At 37.1% G+C, this 20,853-nt stretch overlaps 1 protein-coding gene across 8 annotated transcripts in view; it reads left to right on the top strand.

Annotated features, from left to right (window-relative positions):
* Nucleotides 1-20,853, top strand: part of INTS6L (integrator complex subunit 6 like) — a 60,435-nt gene that overhangs the window by 19,852 nt on the left and 19,730 nt on the right. For 6 of the 8 annotated variants that reach the window (XM_021718117.1, XM_008069170.2, XM_008069169.2 and 3 more), the window contains exons 3-9: nucleotides 4,360-4,509; nucleotides 5,308-5,397; nucleotides 5,625-5,808; nucleotides 6,058-6,186; nucleotides 8,729-8,892; nucleotides 11,181-11,333; nucleotides 15,152-15,284. In XM_021718117.1, the coding sequence (XP_021573792.1) occupies nucleotides 4,360-4,509; nucleotides 5,308-5,397; nucleotides 5,625-5,808; nucleotides 6,058-6,186; nucleotides 8,729-8,892; nucleotides 11,181-11,333; nucleotides 15,152-15,284 (1,003 nt within the window). The remainder of the gene's footprint in view (nucleotides 1-4,359; nucleotides 4,510-5,307; nucleotides 5,398-5,624; nucleotides 5,809-6,057; nucleotides 6,187-8,728; nucleotides 8,893-11,180; nucleotides 11,334-15,151; nucleotides 15,285-20,853) is intronic. The other 2 variants (XM_021718119.1, XR_002482600.1) reach the window with 2 other exon arrangements.

Raw genomic sequence — 20,853 nt, 5'->3', positions numbered from 1 at the left:
ATTTGTAAAATGCTTTACAAAGAGGGGCGCACCTCACCACAAGGGTACCTGCATAATCAACGTTTGTATACCTAACCCTGATTATACCCCACATCTTTAAATTTAAAAAAAGTTTAAGTGTTTTACAAAAACACTATTTGTAAATTTTTCCTTTTATAAAAAGTTGAAAGTATGTATTATTAATTAATAATTATTTTGGCAAATTAATGAGTAAGGCTACTAATGATCAGGACATGTTATTTTAATAGTGGTGCCTTATAAAGTGGTACCCAAATCTTATCCCAGTTCTTTACCAAATAAAATAGGCTACTAATTTTTCCTTAGTCTTACCTTGAACTCATGAGTCCAACATTTAATATAAATATAACCATAAGTTTATATTGTGAAAATAAGATTACTAAACAAAAGTGATTCCTCCCCAAAAAGTGCCAACTTTATGTAGTAGCTTTGGGGTAAAGGACATCCACCATCACAAGTTTGCTTAAGCTAGAAACCTCAACCTAATGTCTGACCCCTACTCCCCCACCCATTCTCCTAATTAGCTACTAAATCCTCTGGACTCCACCTCCAAAATATTTCTTTAATCTGCAAGCTCCACTCCATCCCCACTGCCCTAACTAGGCTTTCATCACTTTTCTCATAAGCTCTTGCAACAGTCTCCAAACCAGTTTTCCTGCCTCAAGCTTCCACCCCACAATTTATGATCTAACCACCAGCAGAATGATCTTGCTAAAACACAAATCTGATCATACCACTCCTCTATTTGAAAACCTCCTGTTCTTCCCAAGGCCAACAGATAAAATCCAAATTACTGAGCATGGTGTACAAAGTACTTTACGGTCAAAGCCCAAATTATCTTATCGGCCTTACCTCCTGCCATGTGCCCAGAGCAATGATAAACAGATTACTTCTAGTTCTCCAGTAAGTCCTATTCTTGTATGAACTCTCTGTCCTCTTCCCTTATATGATCCCCTCCACCTCTCACATGAATCAGTCTCATAGTCTTTCCCTCATTCGGACAGGCTTTCTCAAATGCCCTATCTTCTTTTTATTTTAATTTGTAGATTCAAAAGGTACAGGCGCAGTTTTGTTACGTGGGTATGTTGGGTGATGGTGAGATTTGGGCTTTTATTAAGCTGATCATCTAAATTGTGTACATGGTACTCAATGGGTTTTTTTTTTTAATTCTTGCCCCTCTTCTTCCACCACCCTCTTTAAGTGTCCCCAGTATTGGTTGTTCCCATCTTTATGTCCATGTGTACCCAATGTTTAGCTCCCACGTGTAAGTCAAAATATGCGGCATTTGGTTTTCTATTTCTGTGTTAGTTTGCTTAGAATCACTGCATCTATGTTACTACAAAGGACATGATTTCATTATTTTTTATGGCTGCATAGTATTCTATGGTGTATATGTACCAAATTTTCCATGTCCGGTACACCACTGATGGGCATCTAGGTTGGTTCCAGGTTTTTGCTATTGTGAATAGTTCTCTGATAATGTTACAAGTGCAGGTGTCTTTTTGGTAGAACAATTTAAATACGCTGGGTGTATACCTGGTAGTGGGATTGCTGGGTTGAATGGTAAATCTATTTTCAGTTCTTTGGGAAATCACCAAACAGCTTTCCACAGGGGCTGAATTGGCTTGCATTCCCACCAATGAGCATTCCCTTTTCTACAGCCTCACCAGCATTTGTTGTGTGCGTGTGTTTTTTTTTAATAGTACCCATTCTGACTGGTATAAGATGATATCCCATTGTGGTTTTGATTTGCATTTCTCTGGTAATTAGTGATGTTGAGAATTTTTTTTCTTTTTTTTCCTTTTCTTTCTTTCTTTTTTTTTTTTTTTTTTTTTGAATCAGAGTCTCACTCTGTCACCCAGTCTGGAGTGCAGTGGCACGATCACAGCTTACTGCAGCCTCTACCTTCTGAGCTCAAGCAATCCTGTTGCCTCAGCCTCCCAAGTAGCTGGGACTACAGGTGCACAACACCATGTCTGGCTAATTTTTTGATTTTTTTTTGTAGAGATGAGATCTCACTGTGTTTCCTAGGCTGGTCTCGAACTCCTAGCCCCAAGTGATTCTCCCACCTTGGACTCCCAGAATGCTAGGATTATAGGTGTGTGCCACCTTGCCTGGCCAGCATTTTTTCATATATGTCTGTCTGTCTGTCTTTCTGTCTGTCTGTCTATCTATCTATCTATCTATCTATCTGTCTATCTATCTTTCTATCTATCTATCTATCTGGATTTTTGTAGAGATGTGGTCTCACTGTATTGCCCAGGCTGGTCTCCTGGGCTCAAGAAATCCTCCCACCTTGGCCTCCCAAAGTACTGGGAAGTCTTTTTCATATGTTTATTGGCTGCTTGTGTGTCTTCTTTTGAGAAGTGTCTGCTCATGTTCTTTGCCCATTTTTTAATGGAGTTATCAAATGCCCTGTCTTCTGTGAGAAGCCTTTCCTCACTCTCTGGTCCCCTGTTCGTTTAGGCTCCATAAGTACATCCCTTATTCCTTTGTGACAGGAACTCCCCAAAGGCTAATTCCTCTCTATATCTCCAGCATGTAGCTAGCATTCTGCCCAATATAGCATAATTGATCAGTAAAAATTGACTGACTAAATATGGGAAATAATTGATGTTATCCTCCCCCCATATCCTTCTCTTCTACTCCAATAAAGAAATCTGATTTCCAAACTCATTGTGATTTGTAATCACCTACTGATAATTCTAGGTATTTGACAAGACACTTTGAATCATAATCCTTCCTTTTCTAGTTTGTCTAGATTTCCCTTGGGCCATAAGGAATTTGTTTCATCCCTTATATTCCCCTGGCACTAAAAGTCATACATAGAATTTGGCCAAAAGAGCACACAGAGAGTTTTTTCCTTTAGATCCTTCAACATGTATGATATGTCAGGAATATTAAAACCAACAACAAACTAAGCACATCTTTAATTTCACAGAATCCTCGACTATTGGACCCAGAATGAGTGTTACCTAAGACCACTTTCACCTTCTAAGTTGTGTACAGTTTAACCCTAGAGTGCATCATTCTCATAGATCACTATGAGAATGACACTCTCCCCCAGGGTGGTCTCGTTCACAACCTTACACAGTGTCCCTGCTTATCTGATTCTCCTCCTTTTCAAAAAAGGGAAGTTAGGTCTTAAGAAGCCAACAACTATGCTCAAGGTCACACAGATATTTCACGATCTGGTTCATAGGCAGACCTCTCAGGCATTCTGCAAAATTGTTTTGGGAGACCACGAAACTAGAAACGAGCATTTGGTGTAGTTGTGTGGTAATGGACAATATCCCTTCAGCTAAACACAAAATTCAAATCAGTTGATTTATCTCTGTGTTATTTGTTCTTGTTTTCCAACTCCAGCTGTACTGGCCTGGTTGGCATCACTTCAGCATTCAGGATATCACACTGCTGCCTTCAGACTCACTGAGGCTCGTGTGGCTATTTGTTCCACCCTGTTGCCAAGCTGTACTGTCTGTTCTCTCCCTGTCTGGTCATTGCTCTGTGACTTCCTGTTAGCTGCCATCTTTTTTTTGTTTGTTTATCTTTTTGGTGCTGCTTTTTAGAGCCATCACTGACCAGTCAGCATGATCCTTTACTTCTATTTTACAAACAAATTAATCACAGCATGTTGGCTGTTGATCTTGGATCTTTGGTTCTTTGCTACTGTTCATAACTGCTGAGGGTGCCTAGGGGATGCTGCTTCTTTGCCAAAACTTTTTGTTTCTTTTTTTTTTTCTCTCTCTCTCCTTGTTGTAGATTTGAAGTTTTCTGGATACTTGAAAAATGCCAGAGGGCTGATCTCCAAATTACTGTGGCTCTATTCCTATAATTTCCCCTTTACTCTTGTTTAAATGTGAAAATATAGTTTAGAAGGAAGAGTCTTGGTTAGAAAAATTCACATACATCCGACACACAATACAGCTAATTGTTCGTCTCTACTAAGGACAATGCATTTACAAAATAACTACTTCTTCCTCTCCCCCTCACTCCATTCCATGTTCATCATCAGTGTCAAGATAAGGTAAATGAGGTATTTTGGTAGGTCTAGTTGAGCCTGAACAGAAAACTGAAACTCTTGAGCCAGAACCCTCTGACCATAATGGACAAAGGTATTATCTGCTTGAGTTCTTTGCTTTTGATCATTCATGCTAATAGATCATCCTGAAACTTATTGCTTGCTTTAGTTCTATTGATCAGTCAAGATATGAAATAGAATTAGGTTAAGGAACGGTTAATTTGTTAGAGTTTTGCTACTTGCTGTTTAGTGGGTTTTTTGTACTTTATATATTGTTCATTGTATAATTGGGAATTTCTTTGTAAATGTTTGGTTTTCAGGCTGGTTGGAAGGAAAATCATGCAACATTCATGAGCGAACTAAAAAATCTTCAGGCTTCTGGACTGACTACTCTTGGTCAGGCTCTAAGATCCTCATTTGATTTGTTAAATCTCAATAGATTAATATCTGGAATAGACAATTATGGACAGGTAAAAAAAATTGAGTGAGTACAGCTAATTTATTTTGGTGACGTGGGGTAAGAATTTATAACTGGGCATGGTTACCAAGTTTTCTGCTACTTTTTATAACCTCCCAAAAGAGATTCATATTACCTTTTAAATATATGCTTAAAAAATTTTGGGGGGGGTTCTTGTATGTGGCTTGATTATAAAATAGTTAAAATTGCCTACCACCAGACCATCAGCTGTTTGGCAAGGGTATGAATAAATTGCTGAGAAATATTAGAACAAGAAAATTGGAGAGAAACTTTCAGTGCCCTTAATTCCCCATCCCTCTTAATTAGATGAAAAAGCTCTAAGATAAAAGGAAGGCAGAATAGCATTTGCTGCTGCTATCATTGTCCTTTCCTCCTCTAAAATGTCTGCTCACATTAACCAGTCACTCTCCAGGTTGTAGTTCCTAAGTTACTAGTATTCTATCAGAATTTTGACTCAGGTGAATGGATTCATGAGTGTGGCTGATACTACCGTTATAATCTCTTTAATATCATTATTTTATGATTACTTGGAAAGCAGAGAAAGAGGCATTAAAATGTTAATGGTTTGGGGAGTTCCTGAATTATAAGAATTCCTTAGTTTATACTAAATGTTACCTCTTCAGGAATTGTTATTTTGATTCCTACCCATTTTGTTCCCTAATCTTTTCCTTCTTATTTATCTAGGCAATTTTTATCATATACTTGAGAGATCATTGGCAAGACAAATATAAAAGTGTAAATACAATTTTATTACTTTACATGGCTCTAATGCTTTTTAAATGTATTTTAGGGGAGAAATCCATTTTTTTTAGAACCATCTATTTTAATTACCATCACAGATGGAAACAAGTTAACAAGTACTGGTGGTGTTCAAGAAGAGGTGAGATTTATTTTTTTTAATTTTGTTTAAATGGCAGAGAACATGCAGCTATTTCTGTGGGAGACATTTGCAGTTAAGAATAAGTTTGGTCCAATCTCCCATTTTGGTAATCTTTGAAAGATTGCTTAATTTTATTGAGTTACATGACAGAAAAGTGAACATTTTAACTCTTTCTTTATATTTGCATGGGTTGTTATGATGAATCTTTTCAAATTTTGTCTTATCAGCTTCATCTTCCTTTGAATTCTCCTCTGCCTGGAAGTGAGCTAACCAAAGAACCTTTTCGCTGGGATCAAAGGTTATTTGCCCTAGTGTTACGTTTGCCTGGAGTGGCTTCTACTGAACCAGAGCAACTAGGGAGCGTACCAACTGATGAATCTGCCATCACACAAATGTGTGAAGTCACAGGAGGTATTGGCAATATCAGTATTTCCAAAGGAAGAATTCAGGGCAGCAGAGTATAGTTTTCATTGAATGCAATATCCAGTCTTTATTTGCTTTCCTTCAAAATCTTTTAACTCTGTTGCATAAGCTCATCATTGGTATGATATTTTCTGTCAATGTAGTTTTGATCATTTCAAGTTATATTTTAGGATTTTGCTTGTATTTTGAAATAGTATTTTTTTTTAATCAAAATTGTACTATTTTTTTCTGGTATAGGTCGCTCCTATTGTGTGAGAACACAAAGAATGTTGAATCAATGTTTAGAATCTCTAGTTCAAAAAGTTCAGAGTGGTGTAGTTATAAATTTTGAAAAAACAGGACCAGATCCACTTCCTGTTGGAGAAGGTACAGTACATAATTTTAACCCTAAAATGTTATATAGGAGAATAATCTGAGATTGAAAAGGCATTAAACAAAGTATCATAGAAACAGTCTTCATGATCTGTGTGCATTTGAGTAGTAGCAAACATTCATCCAAACAACTACCATACATTCATTGCCTATATATGTGTCAGGCCACCTTTTAGGTGGCCAAATTCTAACAACTTTAATTTCATGTCAAATGTTCCTAGGAATATTTCTCCTTTTTCTGGCCCATCTTATATTTTCCGCTCTCAGTCTTGAAATGACACTAACTCACTCACCTCTCTATTCACAAAATATCTCAAGACTCACTATGGCATGCCACTTAAGCAGTAATCTGGTTCTGGTCTTGTGAGTGCCAAGTATGCAGAGCTATCTTTTTTTGAGACAGGATCTCACCTTGTCGCCCAGGCTGAAGTGCAATGGTATGGTCCTGGCTTACCACAGACTCAACCCCCTGGGCTCAGGTGATCCTCCTGCCTCAGCCTCCTGAGTAGCTGGGCCTATAGGCATACACCACCATGCCCAGCTAATTTTTGCATTTTTTGTAGAGAAAAGGTCTCACTGTGTTGCCCAGGCTGATCTCAAACTCCTGGGCTCAAACAGTCCTCCCGCTTCGGCCCCCCAAAGGCATGAGCTGAGCTATCTTTATGAAATTTGATAGTGTTTGTTACTGCTCCTCAGCAAGAGATTGTGAATGTTTATCCAGGAACTGCTCATATTTTCTAAGATACTACATAGTATTTTCTCTGCACTTTTTAACTCAGAACCTCTCTCTTCAAATGATATTTTAAAGAAAGTTCAGCTTCTAAAAATAGATGAAAGCAGAACTACTTTTGCAGAGAGGAAGTTAAACCTTAGTAGATGTCCAGATAGTCTGTGAATGGATGTTTGCAATCACTCCAATGCATGTGGATTTCAAAGGGATCAGGAAATTAAACAGCATCGTAGTACATTGCAAGACTTCCTAAGGGCTCTATTCTAGGTTAACTACTTCTCCTTGTTTCTTTCAGTTTATACACATATATTCATGTGTATATGTAGACCCCAATATTAACACAGTGCTTATCTGATTTGGTTTATACATTTTAATTGCCTTGACCAAGGACAAAGGGGCCAATTGCACAGGGCAGAAAGCTATGCATTTCTGTCTGAAACAGTGGATCCTGTGGTTTCTGGCTTTTGTTGTTGTTTTGCTCCCAATACCTCTGAGAAGTTGTTGGAAAAATATAGATCCCCTTTCCCTATAAAAGTAGACATAAGCCATATACACACAATTTTATATGTAGTTTCAGGGGTTTCTTGGACTCCCAAGTTAAGAACACCTGCCATAGAAGACTGAGACCCCAGAGCCTACTTTAAATTAATTGTATATGAAGGGCATGTTATATCGCTAGCAGTCAACTGCTTAGTTCATAACTTTTTGCTCGCTACCTTAACATAAACTAGGAACTTTCATATAGAAATCCTAGTGAGATTTTGTGTCATGCAAATGACTCAGATTTTCTTTCTAGATCCAGTTCCCCTTTGTACAGATTTCTGAACCTTTCAAATTCTGATGAAAACTAAGAACCATTATCTCAGAAAGATTCATATTCTCAGAATTGTGAGCTCAACTTCAGGGGTTCCTCCAAAGCCGTTTTCCCTAGAGCTTTGTGGACCCAGTGAATCTCCTGGTCTGAAGTAATTACTTGTAAATAAGTAAATCAAATGACCTGTAATTTAAGAAAAATCGTTAAAACGTATCTTTTACAAGTATTATTATTGAAAGGTTACATAACTGCCTTGCCCTGATTCTTTTCTGGGTGGAATACAATACAATAACATATGCTGATTTAAATCATTCAAATGCATTCTAGATACATTATTCAACATTATACAATGCCCAGTTTCCATGGAATTTTAGTGGTGAATGGGGAAACTAGTGAATTCGCCCACACTAAACCTGATGGATTTCCTTTGTATCACCCCACTCCCCTGACTACATACATAGATTGTATTATTATTTCTTCTACTTTTAGGTGAAATTGGATAGTTTTTATTTTTGCCTTTGTGGTCATTAGAGCTCACAAAATTCAGTAAATAACATTTTTTCATGTATTTGGGAATTAAAAGGATATGTAAATGGAAGATTCCAAAATGTAAAAACTATACCAAGAAATGAACAATTTCATTTGCCTAATTTGGTTATTAAATTCTTAAAAATAATATAGCATTTTGGTGTGTTTAATTTATGTGTCCAAGTTTCAGAAAATTTAAAACTAGTTTTTTAATAGTTTTCTGCATAACTACACATTCTCATAGTAGATTAAGGATGGTGAGGGGGTATCAGATTAGAAGGGTTGGATTGGATTAACATTTAGAAATCCAAGTGGAATTGATTTTTTTTTTCTTATTCCATTTTTCATGAATCATTGTTTTTGTTTTATTTTGGACTTTGCTTTCAGCTAGAAAATTTGTACAAGAAGATCAGCAGCTATAAAAAGAGATGCATGCCTTAGTTTGTCTTTTGTTTAACTTTTAGATGGACTTATGGATTCATCTAGGCCAAGTAATTCATTTGCTGCTCAACCATGGCATAGTTGTCATAAACTCATTTATGTACGACCTAACTCTAAAACTGGTGTTCCTGTTGGACATTGGCCAATTCCAGAATCTTTTTGGCCAGATCAGAATTTACCTTCACTAGTAAGTGTTATTTTAAAAAAGGTAAACATCATTCTGGATTTTCAATTTGCTGATTACAGTGAACCTTTTAAAACAGTTTTGAGGTTTTTAAGCCACACCGTAGGCAAGTAGGTCTTCACTCCTTCACCTTCTATCTTTTATTAGAAGTCTGGCTCATGCCTAACAGCAAAGAAGGACTTTCTTTATTTTCTGGCACTTTTCATTCCTTCTTTCAGTTGCCTTTGCTGCTGCTTGAACTGCCCTCTTTGGATGTGAAAGCATTGATATTTTTGAAGCTGTTGTAATCTGTGACTTGGTTTTCATTTCAGTGCGGCTGACTTGATTTACGTGGTAAACACAATGTCTGAAAAGTACTGGCCTTGATTTTCATGCATAGCCTAAGGAAGTTGGAACCTAGTTTATACCTTGGATAGATTCTAGGAACATATTCAAAACATTAAAAATTCTGCTTCTTCCTGTTTTTCATCTTTTGGTAATCAGTGGACTTCTGTTCTGTAGCAGTGCATCTTTCAGTGATGGTAATTAAGCAATAATTTTAAAATAATATCTAAGCAAGGACTTGTCCTTTTGATCATTGCATTTGTTAAAAGAGAGTTTGATCAGTTGGCTTTTTTGGGGGGGCAGTGTCTAGAAATAAGGGAGACCATATAAAACTCACTTTCTCTGTCCTCTTCCTTCCTCTCCCCACAATATAAGCAGACCTCAGTAATCCCTCCTGTGTGGACTAGACTGGGTAAGGGGTGCAGACAGATCACTACTTCTCTAGTTTAACACCTTCCTGGTTCAGCTAATATATATTCTGTCTCAGTTTTAGAAATTTCTGATGATGAACTGCATTTTCTCCTGGATTTCTGTTTTTAGGCTCCTGCATTTTTTTTTCGGGAGTGATCATGAAAGGTCTGATGTAAGACTGAAGAGCCCTTTCAGCCCCTGCTGTGGGTGAGGGTAAATGTCCCATGCCTCCCTATAGGACTCTTAAATCTCAGCCTCTTCCAAAAGGTTTTATGGCAAATTTACTTCATTGTTGCTAGTGACAAGGCTTCACTGTCTTTATTGCTTTTTAACGTGTTCACATCTAAGAAGTCAGAAGTATTTTCACAAGGTTAATTAAAACTGAAATCAGTGGTAGTAGTGGGAAACTGTCAGGGGAGAGGGGTGGGATGGGCAGTTGAGGGAAACTGCTAGGGAGGGAGGGGCACACCTCATCAACAAGGGTACCTGCATAATCAACGTTTGTATACCTAACCCTGAATTGTAACCCACATCTTTATAATTAAAAAAAAACTGAAATCAGGAAAAGTAGAATAAAAGAAATTCCAAGTAATCCACACATAGCTCATGTTACCATTCCTCTATCTTTAACAGTTCACTTGAGGGATATTTTTTCAGCTCCCAAACATCTTGTGGATTTGTAAATTATAAAGCCAAACGAGTGTGGTTTTTTGTTTTTTGTTTTTTTTTTTATGAATGAGGCAGAGATACTTTGTCATATTCATATTACCCTTACAGATCTCTCAACAAGAATAGGCCAACCCACTTCTCACCCTTGTCCGTGAGATTTCTCCTATCTCCTTCTTTCTCCATATTGCCCTTGCTTTACCCTTTTCTCTCTCTGGTACCCTCAAGTCACACAGGGTAAACCTGTTAATACAATGACTTTTCCACTAATCTGTTCTAGTACCCCAGGTACACAGGTTTTGCAGGCCAGCCAAAAGCATCCCCAGTTCCAGCTAGTCAAGGCAAGCATGTGGGTATCAGCAATGCTCTAAAAATTCATCTGGGCCTGGAATTGTGACTGGTTCATTACCAGTCTCTAGCTTGCCCTTTCCATGCCTTTAGCTTTTGTCTTGCTTGTTAATGGCTTGAACTCTGCTGGAACTTTATTAGAAAGTTTCATGGATTTCTTCCTCCCTAGCAGCATCTGGACTATCTGTAAACTCATGGTAAAAGGAATGAAAGGCAGGCAATAATTGGATGTTGCAAAGTAGATTCGAAATTCAAGGTTCATCCTACAGGTCATAGTTACTTCTTAAACATATTCAAAACTTTTTTACTTCACCGAAATTATAGTTTTGAGTGTTGTAATTTAATAGATGGCAGAGATAAAGAAGCTGAGTCTCTCTCCCATGGAAGCCATTTGTGATTCCTAGAGATCTAGTAACCCTCTTTCTCAAAACACTAGTCTATATCTTAGTAATGGTTTAACAAAATATAAAAGGACTTGTAGAATTGCCAGAAATGTAAGCTTTCTTGATACCTAACCATCTTTTTCTCTCCTTTTTTTTTAGCCTCCACGAACATCTCATCCTATTGTGAGGTTCTCCTGTGTAGATTGTGAGCCAATGGTAATAGACAAACTTCCATTTGACAAATATGAACTTGAACCATCACCATTAACTCAGTACATCTTGGAACGAAAGTCTCCCCATACCTGCTGGCAGGTACTTATCCTTACCTAGTATCCAAATATCTGTAACCATTCTGGGATCTGAGACTTAGTTTAAGAAGTTTCTCAGGTTAGTCTTGAGATACGTGGACTGAATCTGTTAACAATATTTCTGATAAATGCTATCAAAAAAGCAACAGGGCCAAGCAAATACTTTCAGACTAATATGAATCAATAGTCTACTATACATTGCCATTTAAGGCAAAACAATGTGATGAAACCTATATATTTGAGGATTTGGTGGCCCCAACCCCATCCCCAGCCCAGCCTGTCCATGGATCCCGGGTTAAGAATTTCTAATCAGGCTGGGCTCGGTGGCTCAGCCTGTAATCCTGAGCCTTTGGGAGGCTGAGGTGAGTGGATTGCCGGAGCCCGCGGGTTTGAGACCTGCCTGGGCAGGCGAGACCTCATCTACAATAAATCAAAAAATTAGCCGGGCATGGTAGCGCGTGCCTGTAATTCCGGCTACTCGGAAGGTTGAGGCGGAAGGATCGCCGGAGCCCAGCAGGTTGAGGCTGCAGTGGCCAGGAGCGGCCACTGCACTCCAGTCTGGGTGACAGAGTGAGACTCCAACTCAAAAAAAAAAAAAAAGAATTTCTAATCTAAAGAATGTAATTCTATTCAGATATGGTTTCTGCAGCTGATGCAAGATTCTCAGCCCTTAGTTTGAACTTGACAGATTAGAAGTATAGGATAGTTTTGGCAGAGAACCATAGCCTTGAAACTAATTTTTGTATTAGTGTAATATAATAAAACTCCTCTTCCTTATAGTACTGATGTGTAGTGTGGATTTCGCTACATGGTTGAGACAAACACAAAAAGATACCATACATTGACTCTTTTGAGTGTTACATTTCTGCAAGAAGGACTTTGTGATTGGCTAATAGTCACCTACGAAATTTAATTTATACAAATCCAGACATGACAGTCACAGCCTTTTTAGTTGGATACAACAAAAAGTCCTACACTGTAAAGATGTTTGTTCTATTTCTATATTGTAGGATCATACTGCAGTCAGTAATTGTTAGACTCTATTTACAGGAGAAACACTTTCAGACTGCCATCTGTTTTATCTTAAAATGTGAAAGTATTGCTACAAGTTGTCTGTAAGCTACTTAAATTCTCCCAAGATGCTAAAACCAGTTAGGAAAAAAAAGGAGCAGGCTTAAAGCAAGGATATAAAAGCACAAAAAACAGAATAATTTCATGAAAATAATACTGAGCAAAAGAAAAAAGACAGAAAAACTGCACATTATATAATTCCACTTTATATACATTCAAAGAGAGATAAAACTAACTTTCTCTGTTAGAAGTCAGAATAGTGGTTTCTCTTGGGGGAAGGTTCCGTTTTTTAACCTGGGTGCTGTTTACACATGTACATTCACTTTGTGATCATTCATTGAGCTATATACTTATAATTTGCCCCAAAAGTGCTAGAAATGTGGCGATATGAACAATAGATTGCAAACTTAAAATAAAGATATGAGGTTTGCATTTATTGGTTGAAAAGCATTTTTGCAATGAAAGCACAATTATAAATTATGCCCTTTCCCTAAAATAACTCCTTTCTGTATAGCACATTTCTTGTAAACCTTCTCCAAAGAAACTAAGAAATCCTGTCCTTGCTCATATACAACCGCTTAAATATTCCATATGCTTTTCTTCTATACCTTATGTTACTTTGTTTTAGACTTTTTGTTTTTTATTATTTTTAAAGTAGGAATTTGTTAATAGGACAGGAAAGCTCCCAGAAGCAAGAAGGGTCCCAAAGGGTTGCCCAAAGTAATTTTAATGTGATAAAGTAGTGGAAGCGAAAAAGAATAAAATGAACCCAGGAGCCAGGAAATGTGGCGAAACCATAATGGACACTAGAGTCTATCTCTAGCTCTGCCATTAGCTATGTGGCCTTATACCAGGCGCTTATGGTAGAAGGCCAGTACAAGACCATCTAGTCAAGACATCAAGACTAGGTAGTCTCTAAAGATCTTTTAGAATCCCCACATATATATGAATTTGGAAAAACTCAAGGGGCTTAATAAAGAAAGAGAAAGAGAGATGGAAGAAAGGAAGAAAAAAAGAAAGGCAGGCAATGCTTTTCCTTTCATGGGAATCATAGGTCTGACCCCCAACTGCTGTGTGTATGTACATTTTTTATCCTTTATGATGAATTCTTCTTATGTTTTTTTTGTTTTTGTTTTTGTTTTGAGTTGGCGTCTCATTCTGTCGCCCAGACTGGAGTGCAGTGGCCACTCCCGGCCACGGCAGCCTCAACCTGCTGGGTTCCGGCGATCCTTCTGCCTCAGCCTTCCAAGTAGCTGGAATTACAGGCATGCGCTACCACACCCGGCTGATTTTTTTGATTTATCGTAGAGATGAGGTCTCGCTGCCCAGGCGGGTCTCGAACCCGTGGGCTCAGGCAATCCACTCACTTCAGCCTCCCAAAGGCGCGGGATTACATCTTCTTATGTTTTAACACAAGAAATGTCTTGTGGGGGCATAGATCACATAGGAAGAATTTAGTTTTAGTGATGACTAAATACAACAAGAATTAAGTGAATTGGCAAGTGATATCGTTAGTATCAAGAAATAGCAAGGTAAATGGATTCTGTTAAATGTTTGACTTTTGTCTTATATGGTCCTGCCAAAGGACTTTGGAAAAGTAAAAATTCAGGTGTCTAAAATATACTGGTGGCCTGACTTGGACCAAAGAGTCTGACCATGGAACGCAGAGAAAACAGGGTAGTTAGAGCACTCCTGCACAGCATATCAAGTGTATGAAGGTTGACAATATGTATCATGTCAAGAATATCAATAAGGAATAAGAAGATAGTCATATGTAATACAGATTAGCATTTTATAGCCCAGGTGTGGTGGCTTATACCTATAATCCCGGCACTTTGAAAGGGCAGGGCAGGAGGATTGCTCGAAGCCAAGAGTTTGAGAGCAGCCTGAACAACATAGCGGGACCCTATCTCTTCAAAAATTAGCAGGGCATGATAGCATACATCTGTAATCCCAGCTACTTAGAAGACTGAGGCAGGAGGACCCCTTCAGCCTGGGAGTTCAAGGTTACAGTGAGCTTTGATCGGGTCACTGTACTCTGGACTGAATGACAGGGTGCGGCCCTGTCTCAAAAGAAAAAAAAGGTTAATGTCTTAATCTTTATTGAATGCTTGCTCCACCAACATAACATCCAAGAGAAAATGCCTTTGAGATTTAGCTGAAGTATTTCCTTGCTGCCTCAAAATAATTAACACCAGTACCTGGCTTGAATGAAAAAATTAATAAATGTGTAGGGGAGAAGAACAGCAAAAAAGAAATAAAGCAAAGACTTAATAGTGGTACATATGAGAATTGTTTACATAATCTTTTTATTGGGCTTTGTTTTTATAATTGTGTGCTTTAGGCTAGGAACCATGTTCCAGTTTTCCAAAAGTGTGAACTCTGATCCCAGCTTATTCTTTTGAGAAGTTAATTTGTTTTAATGGTTGATGTCACTTAACAGTATTTCAGTTTTATGTTTCATTGTGCTAAGCAAGTAAACACTTGAGTACTCTTGATGTGGCCAGTGGTCTCTGAATGGTTGTTGCATAGTATAGTTTCATTTCTTAATATAGTTTAGAGAGGAATTACAATCTGAACATTCTATTTAATATGATATATTTTGACATAACCATAGGCTAAAAGCATTATTCTTAGTTTTATGTTACAATTAAATTGTGCCACAGATGCTGCCATGGAATGTTGCTATGAGTTTAGTTTGACATAAAATCCTTATTGTCATCACCAGACATTACTTCGTGTTCTTCTCAGGTATTTGTTACAAGCAGTGGAAAATACAATGAACTTGGATACCCATTTGGTTATTTAAAAGCCAGTACAACTTTAACTTGTGTAAACCTCTTTGTGATGCCTTATAACTACCCAGTTTTGCTTCCTCTTTTAGGTAAGTAAAATATGTGCCAATGAATCATCTTTAAAATACAACAAAAATGAAAAATAAATAATAGACCAAGCATTTTAAATGCAGTAAAAAATAATTGATACTAGGATAGATAAGTCTAAAAATTAATTTGAAAGGATAGAATTTGCAAACTGTTTTCTGTTTTGTCTTCTTTTTGTTGTTTGACATAAAATAGAAGAGACACGACTTTTGGTGTGTGATTCTTATGTGGTCTTTTAAGTTACAAGGTCTAATGCACGCCCCTACTTCCACTGCCTCAGTTTGAAGTGTACTCTGCTTTTGTGTAGACTAGTTTAGGCCAAAAAGTACCATCAATTGAAGTTAGTATGCCAGGAATCAGATGGTTTTCTTCAGAAAAGAGAACCTCCATGGGGGTATTTGATTGCCCTCCTTTCTCACCAGAAAATTAAATACTCCTGAGGCATCTGTTTTAGGCAGAGTAATAATGAGTTAACAGAATAGGTGCAAGAGTAAATTCTGCAATAACTGTGGTTGTAGAAGCTGTGGTTTTTATAGCTAAATTCTAAAAGGAACAACTCAAGAACCTGTTACTCAGATACTACTGAAAATGTGTGTGGAGATTTTTTTCTCATTTGAAGAGCCACATCTGTTTAGAGTAATGTAGTACTGCATGGAATCCTTCTGGTTATAAAAATGTGAAGGTTTTTATTTAGTGGAGTTTCTTGATTTTTGTGAAAAGGATCAGATCTTTACTAAGTTTTCATATGATCTCTAAAAGCATAGGACTTTTAGTGCTATAAATGCTATGCATTGAATGTACTGAAAAGGCAATACTTTTCAATGTTGAGAGTTAAGAAGTTTAAGAATGGGTCATAAATTTATTAGCATGATCATTTTGTGTAACCTATCTAACTTTATCTTAGTCTAATCTCAAAGCAATATTTTTTCTAAGAGGATTAACTGTCATGAGTTAACGTCATTAATATAAGATATAGGTTATATCTTTGAGTTTAATAAGACTACAAATTAAAAGGTATCTATTTTATGAATTTTTGTCCATTTTCTTAAATATGCTTTTATGACCTTACTTTCCACAACTATAAGTGAAGAAATTAGACTAATCCTCTCTAAGCCTCTTCATGGTATTATATTTCTATTTTTTATTTTTATTTCATAGTACACTTTTAAAATCCTCTTTATTGATATGTGATTGACATACAAAAAGCTGTACATTTCTCATGTGTACAACCTGATGAGTTTGGAGATAAGTATGCACCATGCCTGAAGCCATCACTGCAACCAATGCCATACACATATCCATCACCTCCAGAAGTTTCTACCTGCCTTCTTTATTTATTATTACTATTTGTGATAAGAGCATTTAGTATAAAGTCTACCCTTTTAGTAAATTTTTAAGTATGCAATACAGTATTATTAACTATAGGGACTATGCTGGGGGACATTATGCTGAGTGAAATAAGTTGGATACAGAAGGACAAGTAGCACATGATACCACATATACATTTTTTATTTTGAGATAATTATAGATTCACTTGCAGTTTTAAGATATAATAGAGAGAGATGATATCAAAAATAGGCAACAAAAGCAAAAATAGACACATGGAGCTATATCAGACTTAAAAACTTATGCATCAAAAAACACAATCAACAGAGTCAAAAGGCAACCTATGGAATGGGAGGAAATATCTAAAGAACTCCCATAACTTAATAACAATGACCCAAAAAACCCCTACAAATAACCTAATTAAAAAGTGGGCAGGCCGGGCACGGTGGCTCAAGCCTATAATCCCAGCACTTTGGGAGGTCAAGGGGAGAGGATTGCCTGAGCCCAGGGATTTGAGACCAGCCGGGGCAACTAGGTGAGACCTCATCTCTACAATATATCAAAAAATTAGCCAGCCATGGTAGCACGCGCCTGTAATTCCAGCTACTTGGAAGGCTGAGGCAGAAGGATCACCGGAGCCCAGCAGGTCGCCGCTGGGATAGCTGTGAACATACCACTGCACTCCAACCTGGGCTACAGAGGGAGACTCTGACTCAAAAAAAAAAAAAAAAAAAGAGTGGGCAAAGGACTTGAATAAACTTTTCTCCAAAGAAGATACACAAATGGCCAACAGACATATCAAAAGATACTCAGCATCAGTAAGCATTAAAGAAATGCAGATTAAAACTACAATAAGATATCGCCTTATACCCATTAGTATGGTCACTATTAAAAAACCGGAAAATAAGAAATGTTGGTGAGGATGTGGAGAAATTGGAATCCTTGTGCAGTTGGTGGGAATGTTAAATGACATAACCACTATGACAAACAGTATAGCATTTCCTAAAAAGTTAACAATAAAATTACCATACGATCCAGCAATTCCATTTCTGAGTTTATATCCAAAAGAATTGAATCCAATATTTTATTTTAGTAATTTTTTTAGTCAAAGTCTCACTCTGTTGCCCAGGCTGGAGCACCATCATGGCTCACTGTAGCTTCATCCTGCTGGGCTCAGGCTATCCTTCCACCTCTGCCTCCCAAGTAACTGGGACTACTGACATGTGCCACCATACTAATTGTTTTATTTGTTGTAGAGATGAGGTCTCGCTATGTTGCTTAGTTTGGTCTCAAACTCCTGGTCTCCAGCGATCCTCCTGCCTTGGCCTCCCAAAGTGCTGGAATTATAGGCATGAGCCATGCACATGGCCTGAATTCAGGATCTTAAGATACATTTGCACACTCATGTTTACTGCAGCATTATGAACAATAACCAGAAGGTGTAAGAATCCAAATCCATTGATACATGAGTGGATAAAGAAAATGTGGTATATATGTGCAAAGTAATATTATTTGGTCTTGAAAAAGAAAAAAATTAGATCACATGCTACAACATAGATAAACTAGGAGGACTAAGTGTAATAAGCCAGTCACAAAATGACAAACATTGCAGGATTCCCCTTAAATGAGGTTTTAAAAATAGTCAAACTCATAGTAACAGGGGCTGAAGGGGAGAGGAAAATAGGGGAGTTGTAATTCAAGTAGTATAGAATTTCAGTTTTGTTTTTTTGTTTTGTTTTGTTTTGTTTTGTTTTGTTTGAGTTGGAGTCTCACTCTGTCACCCAGACTGGAGTGCAGTGGTCGCTCCCGGCCACCGCAGCCTCGACCTGCTGGGCTCCGGCGATCCTTCCGCCTCAGCCTTCCAAGTAGCTGGAACTACAGGCGCGTGCTACCACTCCCCGCTAATTTTTGATTTATTGTAGAGATGAGGTCTCGCCAAGTTGCCCAGGCGGGTCTCGAACTTGCGGGCTCAGGCAGTCCACTCCCCTCAGCCTCCCAAAGGCGCAGGATTACAGGCTGAGCCACCGAGCCCGGCTGAATTTCAGTTTTGTAAGATGAAAAAGTTCTAAAGATCTGTTGCACAACAATGTGAATATAGTTAACACCACGGAATTGTACTCTTAAAAATGTTTAAGATGGTAAGTATTATATTTTTAACACTTTTTTTTACTTTAAAAAAAATAAAACAGAAAGATCCCATGTTCTCTTTACCCAGTTTTCCCAGATGGATAGCTTGCCAAACTGTAATACATTATCGCAATCATGATATTGATACTGATACAGTGAAGATGCTGACCATTTTCATCACTACAAGGATTCTTCATGTAGCTCTTTTATAGCCACATCCACCTCCCTCTTACTTCCACCCCATTCTTAACCACTGGCAACCACTAATCTGTTCTCCACCTCTGTAATTTTATCATATTAGAATGCTACATAAATGGAATCATTCAGTATGTAACCTTTTGAGATTGGCTTTTATCATTCATCAGAATACTCTAGAAATTCATCCAGGTTGTTGTGTGTATGTAGTTTCTTCCTCTTTATTGCTGGGTTGTAAACCATGCCATGAATATACCACAGTTTCTTGAGCCTTCTCAAGGACATCTGTGCTGTTGAAGGACATCTATACTGTTTACACTTTTTTGACTACGGTGAATAAAGCCACTGCAAACATTTATGTAGTGGTTTTTGTATGAAGATAAGTTCATTTCTCTGAGAAAAGTGTCCAGAAGTACAATGACTGTATCTTATGGTAGTTGCATGTTTAGTTATCTAAGAAACTGCTCAAGTGTCTTCCAGAGCCACTATACCATTGTACATTCACATCATTGGTGTATGAGTGAGCCAGTTTCTTGGCATCATCACTAACCTTTGGTGTTGTATTAAAATTTTTAAAAAATAACCATTTTGATAGGTGCATGGTGATATATCATTGTGACTTAAATTTGCATATCCCTAATAGTTAGTGATATTGACCGTCTTTCCTTGTGTGTATGTGCTATTTTCTATATTCTTTGGTAAATAAACTTTTGCCTATATTTACATAGATTGTTAGCTTTTGTTACTGTTGAATTTTGAGAATTCTTTATATCTCACAGATACTAGTCCTTTTACAGATGTGTGACTTACAAGTATTTATTTAGATCTTTTTTGATCTTTCATCGTTGTGCAGTTTTTTGCATACAAATATTGTGCATGTTTTGCTATATTTACACTTAAGTATTTCATTTTTTGAGTGATTGCAAATTGTATTGTATTTTTGATATTTGTATCTACATGTTCACTGCTAGCATATAGAAATACAATTGATTTTTATGTTTATATTTTTCCTGCAAACTTGCTGACCTCATTAGTTCTAGGAGAGTATTGTAGAATCCCTGGAATTTTCAATGTAGACAATTATGTTACCTGCAAATAGAGACAGTTGTACCTCTTCCTTTCTGATCTTTATGTCTTTTATTTCCTTTTCTTGCCTTGTAGAGAACTACCAGTCCCATGTTGAATGGCAGTGGTGAGAAAAGACAGTTATGTCTTGTTCCTAATCTTGGGGGGAATATTTATTCTTTCATTAAGTATGATTTTTATAGAGTTTCTGTATCAAGTTGAAGAGTTCCCCTTCTATTCCTATTTTCTGAAAGTTATAAAAATCATAAATAGGTGTTGATATTTCTCAAATGCTTTTGCTGCATCAATTGTTATATAACCATATGATTTTTCTTCTTTAGCATGTTAGTGTAATGAATTACCTAGACTGATTTTCAAATATTGAGCCAGCTTTGCATCCCTGAAATAAATCTCATTTGGTCATGGTATATAATTGTTTTTGTATATTGCTGAGTTCCGTGTGCTAATATTTTGTTGAGTAGTTTCATGTGTAAATTCATGAAAGATATTGGTTTGTAGTTTTCTTGTTTTTATTGTCTTCGGTTTTGGTATCAAGGTAATACTAGTGCTTCATAAAATGAATTGGGAAGTGTTTCTCCTATTCTGTTTTCTGGAAGAGATTTTGTATAAATGGTGTTAATTATTATTATTATAAATAGTTATTTGATTGAATTATCAAGTGAAATCATCTGTCTAGACATTCCTTTGGGGAGTTTTAAAATTATTAATTCAATTTCTTGCATAGTTACAGGGCTACTTAAATTGTGTATTTTATTAATGCTTTTGAAGTTTGGCTCATTTCATCTAAGTTGTCAAACATGCATATGGAGTCATTCTTAGTAATCCCTTATTACCCAT

The sequence above is a fragment of the Carlito syrichta genome, unplaced genomic scaffold (assembly GCF_000164805.1).
Source record: "Carlito syrichta isolate Samal-C Ts95f unplaced genomic scaffold, Tarsius_syrichta-2.0.1 Scaffold311842, whole genome shotgun sequence".
NCBI lineage: Eukaryota > Metazoa > Chordata > Mammalia > Primates > Tarsiidae > Carlito > Carlito syrichta.
The sequence above is the reverse complement of the archived record's forward strand: the minus strand, read 5'-3'. Positions and strand labels throughout refer to the sequence as shown.